Source organism: Gymnodraco acuticeps, unplaced genomic scaffold (genome assembly GCF_902827175.1).
Source record: "Gymnodraco acuticeps unplaced genomic scaffold, fGymAcu1.1, whole genome shotgun sequence".
Lineage (NCBI taxonomy): Eukaryota > Metazoa > Chordata > Actinopteri > Perciformes > Bathydraconidae > Gymnodraco > Gymnodraco acuticeps.
This window is the reverse complement of record NW_022990270.1, coordinates 1,205,557-1,230,861: the sequence shown is the minus strand read 5'-3', so window position 1 is coordinate 1,230,861 and position 25,305 is coordinate 1,205,557. Positions and strand designations below refer to the sequence as shown.

The following is a 25,305-nucleotide window of genomic DNA, read 5'->3' as shown; positions in this document are numbered from 1 at the left end:
TTTGACGAATTATATAAAACATATATTATAATTATTATTTAGTCATTTTAAGATTTAATCCGTGGAAGCAGCACAACCTCCTGACCTGCAGTCAAATATAACCTTGCATGTTTTAATGTAATTTTCAATCTGATCTCTTATTGAAATATTCTAATGTTCGCTATCATAGTTAAATATAATATAAAGACACATTTTTTGTCAAGGTAAATATATATATTTTTAAATAAAATGGAATGAATGTTGTATTTTCCAAGATGTAAGATTTTCTCAATGAGAAATTACGTCCCTTGTATATGATGTTTGGCATGCGGGAAATTACATTTTCCCTTGGAAATATATACATTGACTTGAATTGCTGCATATCTTCCATAACATTAACTCATTCAGTTCATGGGCAGAAAGGAACAAGAAAGTCAAGAAATGTTTTTTTAATTAAATGTGTACATTGTTTTACCAATAATACAATCGGTAAAATACAATCACACCCTTACCAAACAGAAAACAGACCCACAGTTCATCACACACATATAAATGTCTACACACACACACACACAAACACACACACACCTCCCAGTCAGCACACCTGAAAACTCCACCCTCCTCCCTCCTTCCCCTCCTCCTCTCCCACTCCCTCGCTCCGTCTGGAGATGACAGTCTCGGCTGCCGAGCCTCTTCCCTCTCCTCCGCTGGAGTGTTTTTGTTTCCTGCTCTTTTGAAGTGCTGATTTAATCCTTGCAAGGATGTTTCATGTAGCCAGGTGTAGCCTATCTATTTCTAAGTGTGTCTTTCCATGTGCCTGTTTGTGCGTTTGTACCTATGTGCAGCAGCGTATCTGTCTACATAGGTGTGTGAGTGGCTTTGTTAACGTCTGTGCATACAATTTCCAATGTGCGTGTCAAAGATTGCCCCAATTGCCGCCAACGTAGACGCGAGACGCTGCGAGTTGCCCTCCCCCAAAACGTCCTACAAAGAATCATCCAGCGAAAACAATGCGCGCTCCATTTCATTTTGACGCCGACAACTGTACGACACAAAAAGTCGCTGCATGCAAAGGAGTCGCATATCAAATAGGACAGAGAGAGCTATTGTTCCTTTTCTGAAAACTATTTAGTTTATTGTTCTTCTAACAGAGCATTAGCCCGTCAACAGGCCCGTCTTAGAGCCGCACTCACATAGTGGCAACACGGTTAAAGCACGTGAATTATACCTAACAAGTCTAATTCCAATGGGAAAGGTGCTTGTGTAAAGCCACACTCATTTAACCCTGTATCTTACGAATAACGTAATAAATTAGCATTAGCTCGTTTTTTTGGGTACCATGAAACATATCACTTCTTTGTCTTCTTTGTTTAGGTAAAAAAGTAAATAGTGTCAATGACATGAGCAAATATAGGTCTCTATTGAGCGTGGCATCCATCATAGTCTAAGGATAGAGGGTGTCGTTTTTCTCATACTGATATTCTGAACAATCTGTGCTGTTGTATTTGCTGTAAAGTGTCTCTACTGTAGGCTATTTTTATTATATGTACGGCACTTTGGCTCGACCAAAAATCGTTTATAAATGTGCTATATAAATAAAACTTGATTTGATTTGATCATCCATCATGGGGATAACAGATTAACAGCAAATACATCTTGGGTAGCATCAAATTTACTTCCAAAAGACAATGTTATTACGTATTTGAGCAAATTCTATGGTAGCAGGTCTATTGTCAACATTGTATGAGTTTACTCCGTCAGAATTGCTTCTCAAACGGTCACAAAGCTTCAGAACTTTGCAAAAGTGTTGTGGTGAACGCATTTTAAAACGCTACAACTCTCCCGACATCCTTTCTTGCTGAAATGAATGCATGTTGTCATAGCTCTGTGTTATGAATCAAGTCCCTACGATCTTGCCCCTGTAGAAAGTTCAAACAAAGGGCAAGAATTATGTGCACAAACAACTTGAGTAAGGTGTGCGTTGGATAGAAGCTGTGCATGGAATCATCCTGCCATTTGCTTCCAAAAGGCTCTGATCACAGCGGGGATGACATGCAAGGACTGGGGCATGTCAGCGAGGATACACAGCCAGTGGCACTGCTCAGCAGCCTCTCAGTCACTCCATACAACCCTACCCTTCAAAGAAATGTCATCCTTTATGTTCCCCTCAACACTCCCCAAATCCACTCCCCTTCGATCACTAACACACAACAAAGCCGCCAAGCGCCGATATCGGACATCCTTTCCTCTATGTCAGTCTCTCCTTCCATCTCTCTGATTGTCTGCCTGTCCTTTATGGAGAAGAAACCAACCTGTGTCTCCACTTTGAGCCGACATGGCTGCCCGGCCCCCACTGTGCAGGCCAGTTGCCGCCACAAAGCCGGCCATCTGAAGCGACTGAGGAGCGCCGGCTATGTGGCATTTGGAGTCCAGCCGCCCAGCTGAGAGTTACCAAGAGGGGAACTCGGACTAAATGCCACCTTTCCAGGCAGACAGATCGAAACTTGTGCGAAAGAGAGAGTGGTTGTTAGGGCTAGTTTTTCTCTGAGACGACATGGGGGAGCGAGAGGGGAGCTAGTGGCTCCCCTGCGGCAGTCGCTGTCATCTCTCCAGGTGATGGACACACTAACTACACATTAGCCCCACATTAGTCGACTGTCCGCCCACCGTGGAGGCTCTGGAGTTAGAGCCAAGTAGCTCCCTGTTTTCCCATTTAATGAGGCACGTTTTTTTTTTTTTTAACACCTTCATGGTATTCCCTGAGCGGGTCCAATCAATTTCCGGGCCATGGCCCAGAGGTGGGAGCTGGTGAGAGTGGGATCGATCCCACTCTGCCGTCCTCTGTTTACCTTTCCCGGCCTCCTCACACATCAGCCAGGAGGACTGGTGCCACCAGGCCTCTGTGAGCAAGCAGACACGCATTTAACACTCATCACACACAAGCTAGGTTACACTGTACATGCACATATTGCTGTACATTTCCATTTCTTTCTTTGTCCATAAAATAGTAGCGTTTTTTTGGACGTCTCTGGCCTTAAAAATTGCTAAAAGTGGTCTTCCTGTCTTAGCTGCCACTGGAGAAAAACACCTAAATCTCAATGTGACTAGTGTCATTAAATAACAGTTTAATCAATCACACACTTAAAAAACGCAACAACATTTGTTGAGCTCAGAAAGAGAAACACATTTTATCCCTTTTGAGCTACCCAGAGATTCAAAACAATAAAGGAACTCTTAAAATCAAAAGTATAAATGTCTCACATAAATGAAAACCGTTTTAAAGGGTTATACAACTGGTAAACACAAAAGGACACACAATTTCAAACTACACGCTGCACAGATCTGCTGGCAGAAATGTGTTTTGAGAGGTGATTTGAAAGATTACAATGATATTGCCAGCATAAGGCCCGAAAGAGAGGTGTTTGAAAGCCAAGCGAACACCTAGAGCCTGTGGAGACATTTCTGCCCTCAAAGCAGGACACTGGAAGGTCACACACACCTGCTTCCACACAGTTTACTTTCTGCCAGAACATGTGGGGAAACCTTGTCCCTCCCTCCAATATTTACTGTGGGGGGACTAGCATCATTAGAGGGGGTCCCTGAGGGCACTCTGTCACACACCCACCTGGGAAGTGACACAGTGGCTTTAAATGAGACAAGACGTTTGCATCTGGGATTAGCATTTCAAAGCCAAACATGCACACGGGGGCCGTGTGGCGATGCTATGTTCGACTACCCCCTCCGCCACCTAAGACAGGAGGAAAGATTAAAACGAGACAGCGAGAGGGACCGAGCTTAACAAACAGGTGGGAACTTCGGTTTTCTTCATTTCTGTCTCCCATCAACCCTTACTTCAACTCGACATCCCGCCCCATCCCTGAACACTCATTCTCAGATGGCAGACGCTCTGCTTCATCATCGTCAGACCCACCCACGTCTTCTGACAAGTGTCAACCTCCAATCCCCCCCCTCGTTGCACCACATTGCACAATATATCCGTGGCATGTCAACCCGTGCTAGCTTGCTGTTTAGCACTTTTTAAGAAAAGGCCCATAAGGCACTGCTCGGGTCAGACTGCCAGCACGTCTCAGGCTTGTTCTCTCCCCGGTCATCCATGTCAAACACGACCTGCGCAATATGCACCCGCCAAGCACCAAAGTGGGCCGCCATCATAAATAACCCCACCAACAATACATCATATAAGTGGGTGTTCTGCTCTCGTGGGCAACTCCAAACAAATGGCCACATCTATCATTGTGAGTGAGGGTAGGGTGTAGCCCGCGAGAGCCCCCCCTCCTTCCTTAAACATTCACACATACACACCTGCTTTTTATAAATAGCATACTGTTTTCCTAAATAAACCTGATTTGCCCTGCTGGTGGGGGCTTATGCTTGCTAATCCTGTGGCGCTATGCGGCAAACTAGCAGGTGTTGCTAGTTCAACTAGCGCAGAGCTCCTCCTAACAAAGACAGCCCCATTGTTTGGCAGAGCTGAATAATTAATATTGTCGACAACCTTTAAACAACCTTACGTCAGACTCATCTGTCATGGCGTCCCGCTGAGGGTCTTGGGTGCTAACGTCGGCTAGGATGTGTGCTTTGGGGCCAGGGGTGTAAAGGGGGAGAGGTGAAGTGCTATATTAACTGTTGGCCCGCGGGCAAGCTAGCACAGGGGGCTCGTGGCTCTGCAGGCGGCCCCCTCATGTCCCTCTTCTTTGACCTCGCTCTGTCCCTCAATACCCCAAGCCAGCATCACTCCTTGTGTGTGAAAAGGGGTTAGCGAGGGGAGCGGGGCATGACTCCATCTTTAGATAACATATGGAGAGGCTATTGCCTCACAATCCATCACAGGCCAAGACAAATGAGAACAACCTGGATTTCATATTGGAGGCATTTCCCTGAGCAGAAACAACAAGGTAACAAGGTAGAAAGCTGGCAAGCTCATATTGTGATGTTTACAGAGTTTTAACCCGCTATCAGAGGACAAACACATTGCTCTGTTAGTCCCATGATGTAGAGGAAATGTAGACCAGGTGTATGTAGTATACTGCATGTATCCGCAAATAAATTCCATTGATCATGTTTGGCCACACAGTAATGCTGAGGGTATTTGTTGAAATGGCGTTTAGTTTTTAGGGTTACGGTTAGGGCTAGGGTAGGTCTATGATCACACGTTGTCAACATGGGATGCTGCTCACTAGACCAAAAATATAACCTAAATACCCAAACGCACATGATAACACACGTGTAAATGCAGGTGCACTCATCGCCATGTCCCCACCTCATTGTGGATCTCCTCACAGTGCTTCAGCGTGGTGGGCAGCAGGGCCAGCAGGCTGTGGGAGCCGGTCTCCAGGTCAGTGCGCAGGTTGGACAGCGCCTCTTCACACCGAGACTGGATGTAGGTCAGGGTCCCACTGGAGCACTGGCAGGAGAGGCAGGGACCCATAGTTACACACATATTAAGGTCTGTCAATCAACAGACTAACTATCCATTAATCCATTGTATTCCACGTTTATTTTGTTTTCAAAAATACATATTCTTTTCATTTTGTCATAAGCTATGTACTGCATATGCAATTGATTTGTTGCGTTTGTTCTTCAGTTATTGGTGTCAGTGGATGATTTAGGCAAACTTTATTTCCAACCATTTTTTTATTAAACTTAATTGACCTACTGTTTTTATCAACAGTAACTTACAAAGACTTCTATGGATATCAGAAACACCTTTATCCATGCCTTCAGGAGCAATGTGGGGTTCTCTATCCTGCCACTTGGGCACTTCAACATGTTGACAGGGGTCGAACCACCAACCCTTCGATTGGATGACCATTTATACACTGTTAATTTGCCTATTACACAGAAACCTTCCATTTGATTTCTTCAACATTTATCAGACAGTGTTTAAAGTTTTCATTATATACAGACTTTCTCTAATATAGCGTGTAAGTACTAGCAGGAGTTCTTACTGAAACATATACATGGCATACTATACAGCATTTCTACTACAATTTGAAACGTTTTTTATTCCCATTTTAGGATTGTTGGCTCCTCACCTCGGCCACTCTGTGTGTGGAGCTGAAGCGTGCGCTCTCCCCAGCGAGCACACAGTGCTGATGGGTGCTGTTCAGGTCATCTGAGGAACAAAGGAAAAGATCAAATCTATCAGAACATGCTTACAATACCCACAACACTCATCAATATCAAACGAGAGCACAGCCTGGGAAAGAAGAGAATATTCATCCATCAGACTCTTTAATAAAACATTGTAGAGCACAAAGGCACTGCGGAATGAAATAAGTTGTCATGTTGTGATCTTGTGTTTTTAATTAATTATAATCAGGAATAAAGCAGCTCATCAAAAGGCAAAAGAACTGATTACAAAAGAAAAACAGATGAAAAGCAAGGCGTAGAGAAACATGACAACTAAATCATCTTGTTCGCTCAGACAGACTGCGCTCGGTCCAGCTCCCAATCAAATAGAATGAGCGGCATTGTACTATAATTTTAATTACCAAACAAAACCAGATCGCACTCAATCTGTCAAGATGGAAGAGGCACACCAACAAACATTTGTCCAATATCACAGGAGCTTTACAAAGAGGCCTTACTGCTGTTTCCTGTGTATCCCTCCATGTGTTTCTTTGTGTGAATAGATGTTTCGCAGCTCTGCCATTATTTGCCTCATACCAATAATTAATTTAGCCATGACAGAGCTGTCAGTCACAGCACATGTGCATATTTACACCCGCCTTGAGCAAGAGTACACTGGCTAATGCCTGTGATTTGAAAGTCAAACAGCCAAATGCTTTGGGAGGAAGATATTATTGTTTGGTAGGAGGGGGAAAAAAATGGTGACAAACAAAACAACTTGCCGGTGTTTTCTTCATCCTGATGAGATTGTGAGGGATTAGGTCTCTGGGCAGAATTACTCTGCGTCTTTAAAACTGTTTATATCCAATAACAAATTATCTCCATCAATCTGCTCTTTTCTTGGCGCGTCTGATGCGTCAGTGGGGATCAGGAGGGAGTAGAGGCAAACTCGATAACAGTAATAAATATTTATCTTTCTTTCAACCCCTGCGCCTGCTGCCACTTGTCCTCCTTTTCCAGGAAGCAGGCTTTTAAATATATTGGGTCAACTCTTTTTCTCCAGTCCCCCTGTGCATTGGGAGCAGGAAATCTGATTATTGAACAGGCCCGGTGTCAAGACTTGCATTGTTTTTTTAACCACTGAAATTCCATTTGGGTGGAAATGATGGTGATTCAATTTGCCTCCAGCAGCTTAGACATTAGCCGTTCAAAAGGGCCAGCCGGCGACAAATGGTGCTGAAAAGACATTATGGTGTCTGTGGTTGTACAACGTTGTATTTTCTTTTAATACCGCGAAACGTCTATCGTATGGTGTATGTCACTCAAACGCTGGTACAATATATTTGAACACATGGTTCAGTGGTGGCTGTCAGTGATGTGGAAACAGGATAGGGAGGGCATGTGCTTTCTACAATAAGCAGAGTGTGTGTTTTTGTGCATGTGAGTTTATAGGTGCGTGCATATGTTGTGCCAAGTATTTAATTCAGGTGGACCGACAAAGCGACAGACAGCCAAGGACTGTGTGAGCTGCTATCGTGGTGCAGCAGTTGGCCTCTCAAGGGCGTACTCACCAAGTGGAGCATAAATCCCCACTGATCCGCGACAGTCAAGTCCCATTAGAGTGGTCTGCACAACAGCCCATCACTCTATTATCATGGCTGGCCTGAAACTGACTGTTCTATTGTAAATCTTATGCAGCTAAAGGAGGTCGGCTTCAAGCCCTGTCAGGCTGAATATTAGGTACAGACATCGCTGCTCTCAGATGAAAACACAGCAGCTTCAAAGAGTCAACTTCAGGAATTCATTAAAACCTTCCTATTCCTTACTTGTAAAAAGATCACTTAGACATAACGGAGATACGGTGGATAAGTAATTTAATATTCAGTGAGAAAGATGTTTTAGATTGTGATTAGATGTAAGCTTTGTGCTTACGGATGGAGGTCAAAATAGATTGTTAAACAAAAACATGTTTGGATTTAACATATTACCATGATGCTATAAAAAGAGCAGAAGATGTTGTAGCAATTAATCTAGAAACAATTACTTATATCACAGCCTTTGTCTGCCTACATGAGTTGATATATGATGTATCCATACTGAAATAAAAAAATTAAATCAGTCCTCTTTTTCATTTGTCAAGGTTTTTGTTCCATAAGTTCCCATGTGACGTCCTACCTAGGAAAACAGTGAAGGCACATCCATAGAAAAATAGTGAAATAGAGGCTAAATATTGTTTAGAAAATCTCTTCTCGGTAACCAAATTCACTTCTTGAGTAAATGCACATTTTGTAGTTTGGTTTTCTGTTTTGATGTTGTAGAATGGGCCTCGTACCTAACCTAACAAAAACATAAAAGAAATACAAAAAAGAAAGCTTAAAATACAGCGTATCTCCTCCAAAATTGATATATGCCTGTACAGTAGGTCAAGTCAGTCTCATACTTGACTCCTAACTTTGTTCTGAGCGGAACGCAGCTGTAAATCTTAGCAATGTATTTATGATTTTAAAGTACACAGGAAGGGTTTCAGCGTCTTCATAGAAAAAACACTGAAAGCATGTGTGATTGTGAACTAGATTGATATAAGTATTTACTGTTGGTAGGATCAAAATAATAATCCTTTAATCACAAGAAAATCTCTTTAATCACTAGGTCAAATACAAATATTATCAAACATACAGAAAACTTACAGTCCTGTCATTTTTTAAATAGAAACCATAGACAGATATGGCATTCAGGCTGATCATTATCAGCTAAAATATTTAATTAATTCGATTTAAATGGCAAATTACATAAATAAATCACAGATTGTTTTATTTTTTAAAACAGTAATGTATCCAGCTGATACCGTAATATTGACTCAAGAGTGTACTGCATGTCTATCTTTATATCCTAATGAAATCGGAGTGCCTTTAAAACATTATAGTGTTCATTTGAACCAGAGGCCCTAATTTCTTCTACATCCAAACACAAGCTCCTGCTGCGACATGGATACACGTCCTCACACTCGGAGAATATGAGAAAGCTCAGGAGGGCCCAGAGAGAGGAGGGTGGAGGTGTCCGCTGCAGCCCAGAGCATTAAGCTGTGATTTACACCCCTGTGGCCCGCTGGCTGGCGTCTCCATAGAGACATAGTCGGTAGTGGGTCACAGGACTTCAAAACATAACATTTGGTTTCTCTAACCTCTCTAATGCACACAATTTCATGGAACCTTAAAGCTCTGTGTTCAGGCCAAGTTTCTCCCCCCTGCCACACACACACATATACACACACACACACACACAGCTCCACTTCTCCAGAAGAGTGTGTGAGTGAAGAGTATCCTGCTCACATGGGTCATCTGGGACAAGAAACACTAAAACACAGGGTAATAAAAGTGTTCCTTCCTCCAAAGTCGGACATAGTTGTGAGAGCGACGTGTTTACATGTGTGTATGTCCGTGTGTGTGGAGGAGATTCAGTACCTCTCATGTAGTAGCAGTCTCCAGACTCCAGCGGCAGTGTCAGGCCAGGTGTGTGGATGTCCCAGGCTACCTTCAGCCCGATCCTCCAGCATGGCCGCTCCTCGCTGCCTCCCTCACTGCTCTCACCTGTCAGTCACACACAGCCAGACTCACTGTAACATTTGCATTTCACATTTATATTCACGTTTCAGGCCTTTGGGTTGACAGTTTCACCCAGCGTGACTTCAGCTAAGTGGAAAAGTGAAGTCCTCACATTTTCTAGGGGTAGCATTTATCCAGGGGTGGAAAGTAACAAAGCTCATGTACTCAAGTTATGTACTTAAATTTGACCAGAGTATTTTTATTTGATATGACTACACTTATTGTTTGATTTATTTACTGGTTACTTCTTCAAATACAGATTTTGACACACAATACTTAGGAAATAATTATAAAATGTGATTATTTGGTATTGATTAAACCATCCACAATTATATTTAACAGAACATGCAGCAGCAATTTTGCTAAGAGGTTTTTTATTTAAAAATATTTCACAGTTCCAGCTTCAAGAATGTGAAGAAGTGCTGCTTTTAAAATATTTAAAAATGTTTAAATATTATATGTTTTAGTTTTTTCTGCAATGAGTAATTTAACTCCTAATACTTTAAGTACATTTTTCTGATACTTAAGTACCATTGTTGATGCAGTACCTTTACTTGAAATTGAGTATTTTTGTGTGGTATTAGTACTTTTAGTAGTAAAGAATCTGATATATATATATATATATCACTATATAATGAAGGCTATTTAACACAATATTAGTTTAAAACACTTTACATCTCGAATACAAGTGCTGGCCAGGTAATGCAGTTCTAAAACACTATGATAATGCCCTGGAAAATTAAATAAAAAGTAAGGAGTGCAATGATTAAATCAATAGCTCCCAAACAAAGGATGTAAGATGTAAGCCTTTGTCTCCAGCAAGTAAGAATCACTTAACAGCAGAGCAAAGATGATATGTGTTGCCGTGGTCAGATTGGCTGTTAGCACAGGATCGTTATACCGTCATTATGCCGTGCAAGAGGAAATAGTTTGATAAAAGCCCTTGATGTTGTTTAGTGAGTGTGTGAGAGTGTGTTATTGGACAGCAGGAGTCCTATGATATTCCAGTTTCTGAACCCATTCACTGTAACCACCTCCCCTCTCCTTCCATTCTTACACGGCAAACTAAGAAAACGAGATTTGGCTTGGCTGGCCAACACCCTTCAGCAAAATCAATACTAAAGTCTTTCCGGGCCTCTCTGCCCCACAGCTGCCTTTTCCTTTGCTCAGCACGGATAAATAGTAACTTAATTTCCAGCCATTGTGCTCTGAGAGCCAGCTAATGACAGTACTCCCCGAGGCCTCAGGAATGGGGGAATATCATCCTCCGTGCCGGAAAACGCTCAGTCGTGGCAGATTCCTTTGGATCAGCGCAGCTGGGAAAAACACTCTGAACAAATCTCTAGCTGAAGCATACAAACAAGGTGAGGCTGCTCAAGGAGCAAACAGTCTACCAATGAAAGCAGGTGTCATATGTGGACCTTTGTCTCAGGAACAATGGAAGATACAGCAAGTTATTGTAAAAATGTCCCAAGGTAATCATTTCATTAGCTAGTTCTGGGAGTCCTCTGCGTCAGCCACTATACAGCACCACAGCGCTCTATACACACGTTTCTTTCAAGTCTGGAGCTGCTAAGCACTGCAAGGTGTTACGCCATGGTGTTTGAAGCCCGTGTTCACAGGGTCAGAGTTGAAATGGCCTAGAACAAATCATTGAAACAGACCGCTGTAGCAGGTGTTTCTGGTTAACAAACACCAATGAAGAAAGCCCAGCTGTAAAGTGGGGTGGGATGTCAGAGCGGTTGGCATTTCACCTGTTATATACTGTATGGCAGAAGAACCGTTTCTAGACACAGACTGTGTAGAGCTCCCATTCTTAGCAACACTTGAACTACAGCTGCACCTTTATCACCCTCCTTCAGCCTTTGGAGGGTGCAAGGAATGATTTAGTGTTGTAAAAATGTAATTCCCAAAAAGGAGCTTTATCAATTAAGTGTACAATATTGTTTTTACAATAAAAATAAGGATGTGTTTTGCTTTGTATTTAAGTCTGGAATGTAAAACAAGACAGACAAATTGGGAAGTAATCTTGATTCCATGGTAGCTTTGCATTTGCTCTAGCTAAAGTTCCTCTCATTGAGATTCTCTATCACTTGGATCAGCGAGCGCTATCAGCTCTTGAAAGAGTGCACATTCCTTAATTAGGAGCCATCGTATCATCCATACAGTACAGTCTAGGAACACTTATCAAAGCAGGGCTCATTATTCCATATCAGATAATTGCACATCGATCATTTCTTGGGGAAATGATTTAGATGAGATGCGGCGTCTGTGATAAGGCCTGTTGGTTAGACTGTGGCATTGAGCTCATGTTAAGAGCTCAGATCCAAATGTCTGTGATCTCCCAACGCACGGTCGGCGATAAGGCTGTCAGCAGCAAGCCAGTGATGACATTTGATAATGCCCTGACACTATCACATAGATGGATCTGATGCTTGCCTCACCAGAGGCCATGTCTACAGCTGCTGCCGCGCCGCTGTAGGGCCATAATACACAAGGTTAGCTGTATCTGATCTACAATAAAGCAACTGAGATAAGTTGATGGGATTTTGAAGTGGAAGAGAAAAAGATATCTTAATTTCTGAAACAACATGCAAAAGGCATGATAAACTTTGGATTTAAAATCCACCTCTCGACAATTGGTATCCAATTAGCAAAATAACGACAAGTAACCTACTTTAGATTTGACCCTTACCTTTGTCGTTGTGACAGTTATAGCTGTAAACAGCCACTGGAGAGTGACTGATGAGGTTCTCATCGTGGTGCCAGCCTACTGCCATCTTCCCCATGCCATAGTAAGGCTCTTCTTTGAGCTGGCTCATAGCTGCTGGGTCCATGTAGTTAAGCAACGTGACATTGAACTTAACGGGACCGGTGCATACAGGCGGAGGACTCGGCTGCGAACAGCCCTGCCTGCTGGCTGCTTCCTCCCTGTCCTCAACGTGGTGATCGGAGGAGATGTGCTTCATTTTGGCCACAGGTTTCCACTGCGCCGTGAGTCCCACACCTTTATTCTGTGTGCCACTGAGGGCCTTAGGGGCCAAGCTGGGACATTTTCCTTCATTGTGCTCTGAAGCTGAGACTCCACTTGGTTTATCCTCAGAGGACTCTCCTTCCTCACTGCTGGGTTTTGACTTAGTCTCCCATTCCCCTTCTTGTTTTGACCCAGAACAGCCTTCTTCACTGTGTTTCGACTCAATGTCCCACTCCTCACTGTGCTTGGACTCAGTTTCCCCCTCCTCACTCTGCTTGGACTCCGAGTCCCCTCCTTCACTGTTCTTGGAGTCTTCACTGTTCTTAGACCCTGTGTCCCCTTCATCGCTCAGTTTGACCTCCACCTCCTCCTTCAAACACTGTGTTAGCCTGTCCCCTTCCTTCCGCTGAGACACATCTGAACTGAAGAAGGTGTTAAGCTCCCACAATGCCTTGCAAGCCGCACTCAAGTCAGAGTCGCAACAGTTTTGTCCTTTAACCTCAGGGTCCTCGCTGTGCCAGGGGATGGCAAACAGCCGTGTGTCCAGATAGCGGTAGGTGTGGCCCGGTTCACCAAGAAGAGTCCGTGAAACTGCGGTGAATACATCTCGCTCTCGGATGCGAACCAAATCCCTCAGGAGGCAGCCCTTTCTCCTCAGGGTGAGCAGAGCGGCCTGCACCCGGACATGGAGCTCAGCAGGCACCGAGCAGGATCTCCTCAGAACCAGGCCTGAGTAACTGGAGTCCCACTTGGAAACACAAGACGTTTCTCATCAGGATCATGACGTACAGAAACATACAAAAGAAATCTGAATCATTCTTATTTGTGGCAGGCTCACCAGTTGCTGATAGCCCCGATCGGGAGGTCTGAGAAAGGGAATCTTCTTGTTTCCCAACTCCTGCAGAAGCCTCCGCCTCTGTAGAAGACAACACACAGTAAATAGGCTGATAAGTAGCAGTTCAAAATGTATACGACTGAATTCATGGAAATAAATATGAGTAATACATCGCCCAAATGCTTTGATTAGGCACTAAATGTACTTCCTGGGATGATCGTTTTTACAAAAGTATGCAGTGCTTGAGAGGCAAATGTCTAATAGGCATGTACATACATACAGTACATACAGTAAGGCAGAGTCTGGTTATACCGCCACTCCCAGTCTGGCTTTAAAGTACTGGAAACATTATCTTTGACTTGCGGGAACATAGTATTTGCTGACGTGAAAACATTTCCATACATCCCACCCTGCCTCACTTTATATATAGAAACAAAAAGTGTGAAAAGCAGAGTTATATTACACTCCGAAGTTTAGGGGCTAACAATAACAAACTGCAGGACTCACATAAAATCAAACAAACTATTTGGGAATACAATTATTAAATTAATCTTAACAAACGTTGCCCTCAGATTGAGCCGAGACATCTATGGTGCTTGGTCCTTTTTATTGACGTCTCACGTTTTTATGATTTTGTGAAGGCTGCCATGGGGTTCCTCACAACCTTATAAAAGATGCCCTGTGCCATACAGCGCTCCCTCCATAAAAATGTCAACCTGGTGGGGGGATCAAAGTGCTTTTCACTGGGATGCATTCCATTCCGACCTGTAAATCCAATGGCAACTGGCATAAAAAATATATGCCCAAATAAATTTCACAACTATTTTCCCTCCCTGCGATGGTATGTGTAGGTGGAGGCGTTGCGTTTGTGGTTTTAGAACCTCATATTCATTCCCCACAGGTGCACACACAGTCTCTGCATGGAGTCTCCACAGCAGGGGAAGGAGAAATGTCACCGACATGCCACTGTCTTTTTACATCTTTAAAAGTTTTGCATGAATGGCCTGTGCTTCAACCACTATGCGGTTGAAGGAGAACCGACCCTGTGTATATTTCCGAGACATTTACAACAGGCGTCTCATATTTCCACTGCCCTAATAATGCCAAAGACCTCATGTGGCACACTGCAGGCAATATGGGAACCGGCTGCCAAAACATGTCCTGACTTTTAGAGTGATATAAAATGTCCCGTTAATATATTAAAGTCCAGGTATAAAAAGATGTGTGTCCTCCCGACTCTGAAGGGGGCTGGATCAAAAAGAGGGCAAGTGGTGAAAAGTATGTGCATTAAAAGACACGAGGGAGGAAAACAGATCCCAATAACGCAGTTGGAAGAAATGGGAGGGCATCAGATCAGAAGCAAGTTTGGTGAATTTACCTTCAGGGATGAATCTTTACCTTAGGCTAAACAACACAACACCTGCTGAAAGTTTTCTTAAAGGACGCACCTGAGTATACAGGCCTTCCAAGTTTTTTTTCCCGGAACAAACAAAAACAGACTTGCAGACAGTTGGAATCTTAAAAAACAAAACAACATGCACTATTCATGGCCAGACTGCATTCAAAGGCTGTTGGAAGAAATTGACAAGCTGACATACATTCGTTGGTGTCAAATTCAAACTCATGACAGAAGCTCAAGATATCAAGGTGAGGCTCTGGGCTAGTGTTGTACGTGTGTGTGTCTGTGTGTATATGTGTGTGTTTATCTGTTTGCCGCTGTGAGTCTGTACAGATCCATATCCTGGCATCCATCTACTGTAGATGCACACACATAAGTAAAAACCTTACAGTCAGCTTTAGTCACACTGCGCAAACCACTACTGTGTACACAAGCATGAAAGTGTGCCTTCATACTGTATGTGTGTGAGGCTCCAACAGATATACAAACATACAGGCCCATCCTAAAAAAAAAAGCGCAGCCGGGGTAGGGAGCATGATGCCTCAACGCCAATCGCACACAACCAGGGCTGTCACACACATGTCAAAAACATCAAGCTACTCAGAAATTCCACAGAAAAAAGGAGAGACAAGAAGTTACCGGAGCCCTCTGAAGCAGATGGACTCTCTCAGTATCAGAGGGCCGCTGTGTCTGTCTTGCTGTCTCTGTGTCTGCACCTGATTCAAGAAGGAAAAGCCACGAGGCGCAAAAAAAAGGTCTGCGATTCCACTCAGACCCGGGAAACGAGATTACCAATCCCATAATAACACGGTAGCCACGCCAACAGTCTGCGCTGAGTGATATATCTGATGCTTTTTTTAATCTCTCTCTTCCTTGATGGGATTATTCCCTCAGCCGGACTGTTTATCACAGAAAAACATATTAGGTAGAATAGAACTCAATGGGTTTGCTTTGATCTTGGCCTATAAGAGATATCAAACTGTGTACCATATATTTATTAATTTCATTTATTTCCCTATCTGTGACACTTCAACGGACACTTTCTTCAAAGCGTTCTTGGCAGAGTAGATTAATGTCCAGCGCTTAGCATCAATAGCTCAAAAAAGCCAGATAACTGTGCCGCTATGGGGATAAAAACACTTGCAGCCTAACTTGTGTCTGCCCCAGAGTGTGCATTGGAAAGTGCTGTGTGTGAAACGACTGCTGAGGGAGGACAAATGTGTCCCATTGGACTTATCTGGATTTGGCTGATGTGTCTTAAACTAGATGGAAGCTACAATGTAGAGTAAGCCCTTACGATGGCTTGATAAGTAGACGTGTCACCTCATGTGAAATCTCTTCTTGTGCTTTCCAGCATGAATATATTCTTATTACCATCATGGTGTATACTAGTTACATTTCCTTTTTGTGTAGGGCAAGAGGTACACCATATCTTCTTATATAAGTGCGGCCGTGGTTCAGAAGGTAGATGGTCGTCCTCCATCGAAAGGCTGTAGCTTCTATCCCTGCATTCAACATGTTGATTTGTTCTTGAGCGAGATACTCAACCCCAAGTATGAATGGGTCAATGCTGACTAGTACTGTATATGTTAAAGGACTTGAAGGGATCGCAAAGATCGGAAAACTATGATATAAAAGCAGACCATTTACGATTTACAATTCTTTAAGACCTCCATCCAAAGTAAGGCAGCACTTTCCCTTTTGATGCAGGTGCCAAAAGTTCAGACGGACAAATAAACCTCAGATCTGGAACAGGACTTGTCTGGCTCCGGGATGACGTGATGAGAGATAGCTGTGTAATGGAGCTCCATGTTGAAATAGCAAGCTATTGGTACTTGTGTGACACCCATTTCAGAACTGGTCTTCTTCTGCAAAAGTGATGGTGAATCAACAGTTTTGACAAGTCGGCTGTAAAACGTTGAACTCAAACACATAGACTACACCGTGTACATCAAAGGCGCTTCCGTCCCGGTCCATTTTGCACCGGATCGCAGAATGTCGGGAGCTTGTGTGAAGCGACACAGGGCGTAGAGAAGGGCAGGGAGTGCCCACACCATCAGAACATTTGTGTTTGCATGTGTGATGCATAGCTAGAAAGGAAGTCTTCAAAAGAATTCAGCTTTGACCTGAACTGAGAGGAACTTAAGAAAACACTTTAATCAAAAACCCAAGGCTCTTCAGCTACCTGCAGGTGTTCATAAAGGTCGCCGCAGTTCGGGGTCTACCTCATCTTCAGAGTATGCCACTGACTTGAACTATGGTGAGATAACACAGCACCTAGGTGCCACCACACACAAGAGAGACACAAGCACACACGCAGAGTTTCCACTTTTACAGCTGTGTCTACCTTATACACATGCTAAAAAACAGAAGCCTAGCACTAGTCACAATGTTGGAAATGAAATGTTCAACTATTTTCACACATCTTGTTTGTTAATGCATAAAAAGAATCATTCAAGGCAAAAATTCACCACTTCTTACTTCTGACATTGTGTTTACAGCCACACTCATTTATTTGAAGAATAACGACAAGATGTTTGTGACTGTGTGACGGCTAACTGGGTAAGTCAATGGCTAACTGGAATGTGTGGGAGTTGACCTCAGTGCAGGGTTGTTGGTAATGTGTAACCTCATGTCTCCACTCTCATGCTCAGGACCAGCTCATGAATATGAATTAGACTGTGAGAGCTAAAGGTCAATCAGGATGACGTCACCAGAAACATTTAAAAACAATTGCTTCAGATCCTTTCATGTTGATCAATTCTTTTCTGGGTAATCTGTATTATCCTGAGATGTATTTACAGATTACATTTGGCATGTAGATCTAGCCTACATTCACAAATCACATTTAATGCAAGGTCATCCATCCAAGATCATCATGCAAATAACACAAAACAGATGTTTAGGTCAGTTATTAAGAATATAATCCTTAGCATATTTCACATATTGAGACATATTGCAGGATCATTACAAGAAAGGGTCTTATTCATAAATTAAATCCAGAAGCAATGATTTGTTTTGCTTTTTAGGATCGGAAACAAAAAAAGGAAATATGTCCAGAAATAACTGCGGATGAAAGCTATGCCATTAACCATTCCATCTTTTTATCAAATCAATGACGTGAACATTGAGTATGTATTAACAGACACGTTCAGCATGTGTTCAGTGGGAGTCCACAGGTTGGGTACGTGATGATAAATGGCAGACAGGATGGCTCGGGACCGTTAATTGTTGTTGGAGGCTGAAGGCTTCGCTGCTCATTTCACCTCGCGACAGGTCGGCAGGGGACGTGATCATTAATATTAGAACATTTCCATCCATCTACCTGAACACGAGGCCAGTCACTTAAAGGGCTGGCGCTGGGCAGACCTTTCACGCCCTGTTTATAACACTGATCCAAGCACATTACCAGAGCTGTGGGGGACCACTGCCACTCATTAATTACATTCACACACACACACACACACACACACACACACACACACACACACAACTTAATTGGCTGCCGGTCACATTTGAAAAATGTCACAGGTGCAAGATAAGGTACACTAACACACATCCGATGTGCCTTTTGAACTAAGCCTCAAAAGTCCTGTCGTATTTTGAACTTTGTGTGCAGTTTTTTCACATGAACACTTACTTAAAGTTCCCAGTCATCCCAGGGTGCATGTAGTTCTGTCAGAGGAAGAGTATGTGTCCATGCGTGTGAAAGAGGAAGAGATGGAGAAAAAAAAAAAGCCTGGACCTCATCTATTTTTTGATCTCTCTCACCGCACCTTACAGAGAGACCCGGTCTCCGGATCAATCATTCAAAAGTATTTACAAATGCACAAAGCCAGCCACAGACAGGTTGGCACATGGCCACTCTGTGTAAGTGCTTTTCAATGTGTCTGTGGTGTCAACATCTATTTCACACTTATCTACACCTCAAATGGGGAAAAAATATGTTTCTGTGACCTTTACCAAGTGTCAAATCTGGAGAGAAGAAGAGAGGAGAAAGAAAGAAGGGCAATTTAAGAGATCTGTCGATGTACGCCTTACATAACCTTTTTATTTATCCGGGAGAGATTGACTGAGCATGCTCTTTATTAGAAACATACTCACAGCTTCACAGTCACACACTTACACAATTTCACACACAGGAGCGGCCCAGAACATCTAAAGATTTCTGATCGACAATAAAAAAAAAAATCCGCTGGAGGACCCTGAGGTTAAATGTCTTGTTTAATGGCAGCTTTACACCCAGGGCAGGATTCCACCCAGCAGCCCTGTTGGCACAAAAGCCATGTGAGCTCTTGGTCACCACCACTGATATGCAAGGGCCATTTTGCAGTTTTGCCTTAATTGTTAGTTTGTGGCCAGGCCATTATGTTTCCATTAAGATTACGTCGATAGAGAAAAGCTTTTTAGTTTTCACCTTCAAATATGCTTTCATGAGGTCAGCTGTTTTCCATGTGGAATGGCCAGTTTTAATGCAGACGCAGTCCCTTGGTATTCTGGGAAGGAGCAGTTCAGCAAGGGGTAAGTAAATGGAAAGAGTGAGAAATTGAGGAAGGGGAGAGGGATGGAGGGAGGAAAGAGAAGAGAGGAAGGAGAACGTTGATTGAAAGACTGTGATTAGCAGTTTTCAGCGGGGCACCGGGGCCACTGAGTTGTTCTAACAGGGTTGTCGCGTCTCGAGGTGCAGTCAAGGAGAAGTCAGTGCTTTAGAAAGCTCCCTCAATTTCCCCCTCCCGCTCTCATTCGCTCTCACCATCCAGCCACACTTTTTCCTGCCCATCCAAAAAAATCAATATAGCTGTGCAAAGTGCAGCTTGGCCTAGGGGGAGGGCTGGCTAGCTGGATACAGAGCTTACAGGGAGGACAAGAGGCGTCCTCCAGGCCTGCGTCCCACAGGCAGTGTCAAGGACAGACCTGAGTACCAGAGGACTGAGGCCACCAGATTGCCCTTCCCCTCTCCTCTCTCTCCCTCTTTCTGCTGGCCAGGCTTGGCTGGCTCAGCGGGGCAGAAGAGATCGATAAGCAGGTGGAGCATTTAAAATCCCCAGCAGCACCGGAGGCCGGCGTTACGCTCCTCAGAGCCCGAGCAGACCAATACACGGCTCAGGGCAGAGCAGCTGGATGGATGGATGAGTGGGCTGGTCGCACCTAGTCATTGAAAGGTTTGTGATTTGTGACAATAAACAATTCAATAGCACTTAGCCATACACAGTGTCTGAGGGGTGTAGAGCCAGACTCTTCACACACACTGCCATTGTCTCAACATGTCACAGATCAGTAGCATTCAGGCAGACCAACTGGAACTGTAACTCCTCAGTATTTCTGCAGGCTTCAGCTTTTATAAAACATGAAATATGCCTTAAAAAAAGGGGAAAACTGGCACACTATCATTGTCAACAGCAGTGTTCCTCATTTCCATACAGTAGGCTTGACGAAGACGTCTGTACATGATGTGGATGAAGTGTGCAAGGAGGATTTCAGTCCTGCCGCGTGTCTCCGTGTGTGAGTGACTGAACACAGTGGAAGTGGCTTGTGTCTCTAATCCAGTACCACTGTTAGACTGTGCAAAGACCCGGCTCTGTGTACCGCAGCACGGGTTGATCAAACCCATCATGTGACAAGCAACCTCTTCAAATGACGATGATTTCCCAGCTCTGTGTCCTTCCGGCTCCATATTAGATCATCTTCTGACACTACCGAGTCTGGTACTTCATCTGGGATAAAGATGATGTGCAATCCGACCGGAGGGGCTGGGAGTCAAGGGTAAACGAGGGGCTGAGGCTGGGGTACTGTGCCGGATTGGATGACAGCTGTGACAATTATCAAGTGGTATATTATAACCTTATGCTAAACATAAGATTTGATAAAGTATATTGCTTGACAAAACACTTCAAGGATGTTTTACCATCAAGTAAAGTGTGTGTCACAGTCACACACACGACACGTAAAATGAGCCATTTGTAGGGGGAAAAAATATAACATAAAATAGAGAAGATCCTGTCTATTACATGTTTTCCTGTCCAGTGTGTGACTAGTTTTCTGCTATCATCTATATCATATAAATATAACTAGATAGACAACCTCTTGAATTATTTGTTGGAACTGGTTTTGAATATGGTATTAAATAACAAGCTAGAGCAGTGGCATAAGTTTAAACACTAACAATCACCTAAGCCACTAGAAAAACACATGGGACAAAACAGATGTGTGGTGAACATCTAGGACAGGTCTAATTCTATCTCATGTAGTTTTTGACCCAGATAAACTGGCATTATGATGGGACCTCAGATTAATATTAAATTAAGGGCTGTATATCATTTGTGGCTGTTTACACTGTCGTCAGTCTGTCTTCCTGGAATCCTGAGGCAGATAAGTTTGCTATAATGGCATTAGCTAAATCCTGAGGTATAGCAGACGGCACTTGTCTTGCTTGAGAAGCCACCTCATTTCTTTATTTATTTTTCCTTCACTCATTCTGAACAAAGGGAAATATTCTACCAGGAATTGAATAGCCTAATCCTCTTTTCACTCTTCCCAGTAGCTTGAATGGTGACAGATTAACATACTGGAGGTTTACAAACCCAGCCATTTGAAAATGTAATTGCTGGTGCCACACCGCATGCATGTGTTGAGGGTTAATATTAAAGCTTAAAATACACACAAAGTCAGGGGGGGGGGGGGATGTGGCCAGGTTGGGCCGGACCCAAGTCAACTAAGCCCAACTAAGGACGGACCATTCTGTCACGTACGAATAAGCGAGTCGCAAGCTGTCCCAAACCCTCGCTAGGCCCCATAGTTACTGTTCACTTCTGCTAATTATTACAGCCAATCAGAGGGGTTAACGGGGCGGAGCCTGGCCAGACCATGTTCTGGGGCATTTAACAGCTGGCAGGAACGGAGGTGAATGCATTACACACTGCCCTCATCCAATAAAAATAAAACACCCTGACATCTGAGGTGTACTTAGCACAGGGAGGAAGTGAGGGAGGCAAGAAAGGAGGGAGAGGGAGAGGATGGTGGGGTGAAGGGGAGAGAGCATCTGATAACATGATGTCCAAGTGCCACCTAGTGACAGCATCCCAGCTTCTCTCTGGAGCGTCAGGAGTGAGGTGGGGGGGGGGGGATTAGACAGATGACGCGACCCGGGATATTATAGGATCGGATATCATGGCATATGTTTCATTCTTTCATCAATGTATCATGCAATGAACAGCCTAAACCATTTAGGTTTCAAATCCAATTACAACTTACAGTAAAAATATGACATTAAATGTAGATTTTAATCATTCTACATCTTGTTTCAAAACCCAATCATGCAAAAACTTCCTCCAGTGACCCCGCTGTCTTGAGTCGGGGGAGTGGGCCTGTCGCACTGCACTGGTATGCTGTTGGACCTGGGCTCTTATAGGTCCCCTCCCCCTCATTAACCCAGGTATAAATCACACTCTGCCAGTGCCCAGAGGTGAGAGGGATGAGAGTGGAGGTGAGCTTGAAATAATGCTTATGTCACGCCGGGTCAGCCCTCCATTATGGCCGTTTCAAAAACTATTAATCTTGCTTGTAGTCAGTGGCCTAGAAATAATTACTCCATCTAACCCATGTAATACAGCATGACCAGCAGTCGAGCCTGGTCAATTTGAGGCTGGGGAGGGAGGATGTGGGGGGGGACAGATAGAGAGTGAGGGAGTGAGGGAGAAAGGGGGGAGAGCCACAAATTACCAGGCCCTGTCTCCTGCTCCTTGGTGACTGATGTCCTGCTCACTTCAGCTGTGGCCTTTTACACTCTCAACACTGATTTAGATAGATACACACACACGCATGCTCTGAAAGGCAGATCATGTACAAGCACACATATGTACGCAAATTAATCCATGATTTAATAAATACACACATTAAGCAAGGAAGACACAAATCACATGTTAAACAAGGGTTCAAAACCCATTTCAAAAATTGATTCCGCAAGTAATAACACAGAATAAATCAACTATAACTGTCTTCCCGACCACTTAACACTTTAAAATAATTCATAAAATGTATAAGCAAAAACAAAAGTTATTTATATATTCCAACCGAATGCCATAATGTTGCAAATTAATTTGATATGGCATGTTGTGCCACCTGCTATCCCTAAGTCAACCTTGCATTTAATTTTGTCATTTCAGAGGAGCGCAATGTTTATGCAGAAATCGCCAGAAATATAACCGGAAATCATAAATATTCAAATAACGCCACCAAAATATGCAAGGGAAAATATTTTCTTTAGTTATCAGTCAGAAGCAATTTTGAAAGCCATGATATTACACGCAGAAATTTCAAAACCCCACACTGTGGGTAAACAGAGGAGCTACTGCAAACTCAGCCTGCATGAACGTCACAGGAAGTATGTATAGAGTGACATAAATAAATGCAACCCTGCAGTGGCTGTCACAGCTGGCATTGCAGGTGCAAATTTAATTAGTCAAGGTGAAGTCTCCCTTGTTGTCTGGAAAGGGTGGGGGGAGGGTCCTCGCCATGCACGGCTGTAAACACGCACTATATCCTAATCAGGTGTCACTGCGGTGTTTGATCAGCCCGCGAAAACTTGTCACGAATCCCCGGCAGAGAGTGGGCCGAGGGGGAGAACAAAGGGAAAGAGCTGTCATGAGAGAACAGGGTGGTGGTGCTGATGGCAGTGGCAGTGGATGAAGAGAGTTTGCCCATTAGCAGTCTCCGTCGCCTATCTCTCTCCCACTCCCCTTAACGTCTCTCCTCCTCTTGTTTTCTTTCACTACCTGCAGTACACCTTACTGTACCCAGTCGCAGCTCCACCACTCTGAGGAAATCTCAACCACAGCTGTCATACTTACGCTTCACAACCTCCAAACCCCCAAAGTAGTACACTACTTTTGTTTACCTGCCCAAAAATCCCACACATGTACAGAGGTACTCGTTTTGTTTTTATCAAGCGCCATTCTAAGTAGCTGGTTCCTCCTGAAAAGCCGGGAGAACTCGAGGCAGGCGCGCTGCTTTCCGCCCGCCCAGCGCCTCCAGGCTGCATTGAGGCAGTGCAGGAATACACGCGCCATTAGATACTGTTTACCTTTCAGTTTGGGTGATATTGAATACATTAGCCGATTGAACCTCCTAAGAAACACAGGCGAGTGACAAGGCCCAATCGTCTTTGCGACTACCATGGTAACTGAGATTACAGGCTAACAAAGAGCAGACAGGGGGAGAAAATATTTAAAACCCGAATAGTGATACATAAATTAATTAAAGGACAAAAAAACAAGTGGAGAATTAAAGTTGGAACATCTGTCAGCGACTTAGCTTCCCAACGTAATACCAGTGTTAGAACATTTATACCCTTGAAGTTAATGATCCCCTCTTTAATTGACAGTCAAGGAAAACTGGCTGCGGCAGCATCCTGCCGAGACACCGATAAGAGGCCCCCTTCCCCCCTCCCAAAAATAAAATAAAAAAACAGTTTAAAGAACCTTGGCACTAATCCCTATTGTCATCCCAGTGCAGCAGAAGGACTTACAAACACAGATAACTCCGCTGAAGCTGTCTATTTCTCAGGAGTTATGGGGACAGCCGAGCTGCTGCGCGCCTCAAATCAGTCACTCAGATTAGCCCAATCCCTCTGTGCTGTCAGTCAGCCGAGACAGTAGCCTGTCACCACATTTACATGAGTCCATCTCATAAGTGACAATGCCCCCTATATGTGACAATGGCTGCAAGGAAGGGGTCCTCTCGCTGGCACATAGCGCGCACAGTATGGCAGACGGGCTGTTGTTAGATTAAGCTCATGGTGCGCGCTGTGCTTCGATGACACTCCAACAACAAGTTTAAGGAGTCTTAACCAATCGCTGTTTTTCCAAAGTGGAGAGAATGTGGGAGATGCCTACACTGAAACACGCCGATACACACATACAGGGATAAACTTCAAAAAAAGTGAAGAATGGCTGTTAGCTTACCTAGTTTATGTATTTCCTAAAGTTGGCACGACTTTAATCCACCTACTTCACTTAACATGATAAGGCTCAAAGAATAAAAGGGGAAAACAACATAAAATGAATGACGCCCTATGGAAAACATCTGGATCCATCTTAAACAAACACTCGTATGGCGGAGATTAAAAGGCCGACCCTAAAATAAATCTCTACAAAGAAAACTTTAGGGTGTCAAATTATTAAGGGATTAGTTCCTGCAGAGTAGGGTTTGTACTTTGAAATGAATGTGTGTTACTCGAGCACCTGAGAGCTCGCAGTGTGCCGGCTGCTTTTTATGCTTCTGTGGCTCACTCCACTTCAAGCAGTCCTGCAACAAATGACAGTGGATGCCCTCTACATAACAGGAACAGGGCAAGCATGACACAGGGGTTGACAAGTGAACCCTCAAACTCCCTAACCCCTACCCCTGCCATGGCGCACACACACAC

The 25,305-nt window shown here is 43.7% G+C and overlaps 1 protein-coding gene across 1 annotated transcript in view; it reads right to left on the bottom strand.

The window, feature by feature from the left end:
• Nucleotides 1–25,305, bottom strand: part of fto (FTO alpha-ketoglutarate dependent dioxygenase) — a 125,597-nt gene that overhangs the window by 88,372 nt on the left and 11,920 nt on the right. Inside the window, exons 4-8 of the mRNA XM_034220839.1 lie at nt 13,487–13,564; nt 12,370–13,396; nt 9,534–9,659; nt 6,036–6,115; nt 5,261–5,404 (exon numbers count right to left, since the gene is read on the bottom strand). Of these exons, the coding sequence (XP_034076730.1) occupies nt 5,261–5,404; nt 6,036–6,115; nt 9,534–9,659; nt 12,370–13,396; nt 13,487–13,564 (1,455 nt within the window). The remainder of the gene's footprint in view (nt 1–5,260; nt 5,405–6,035; nt 6,116–9,533; nt 9,660–12,369; nt 13,397–13,486; nt 13,565–25,305) is intronic.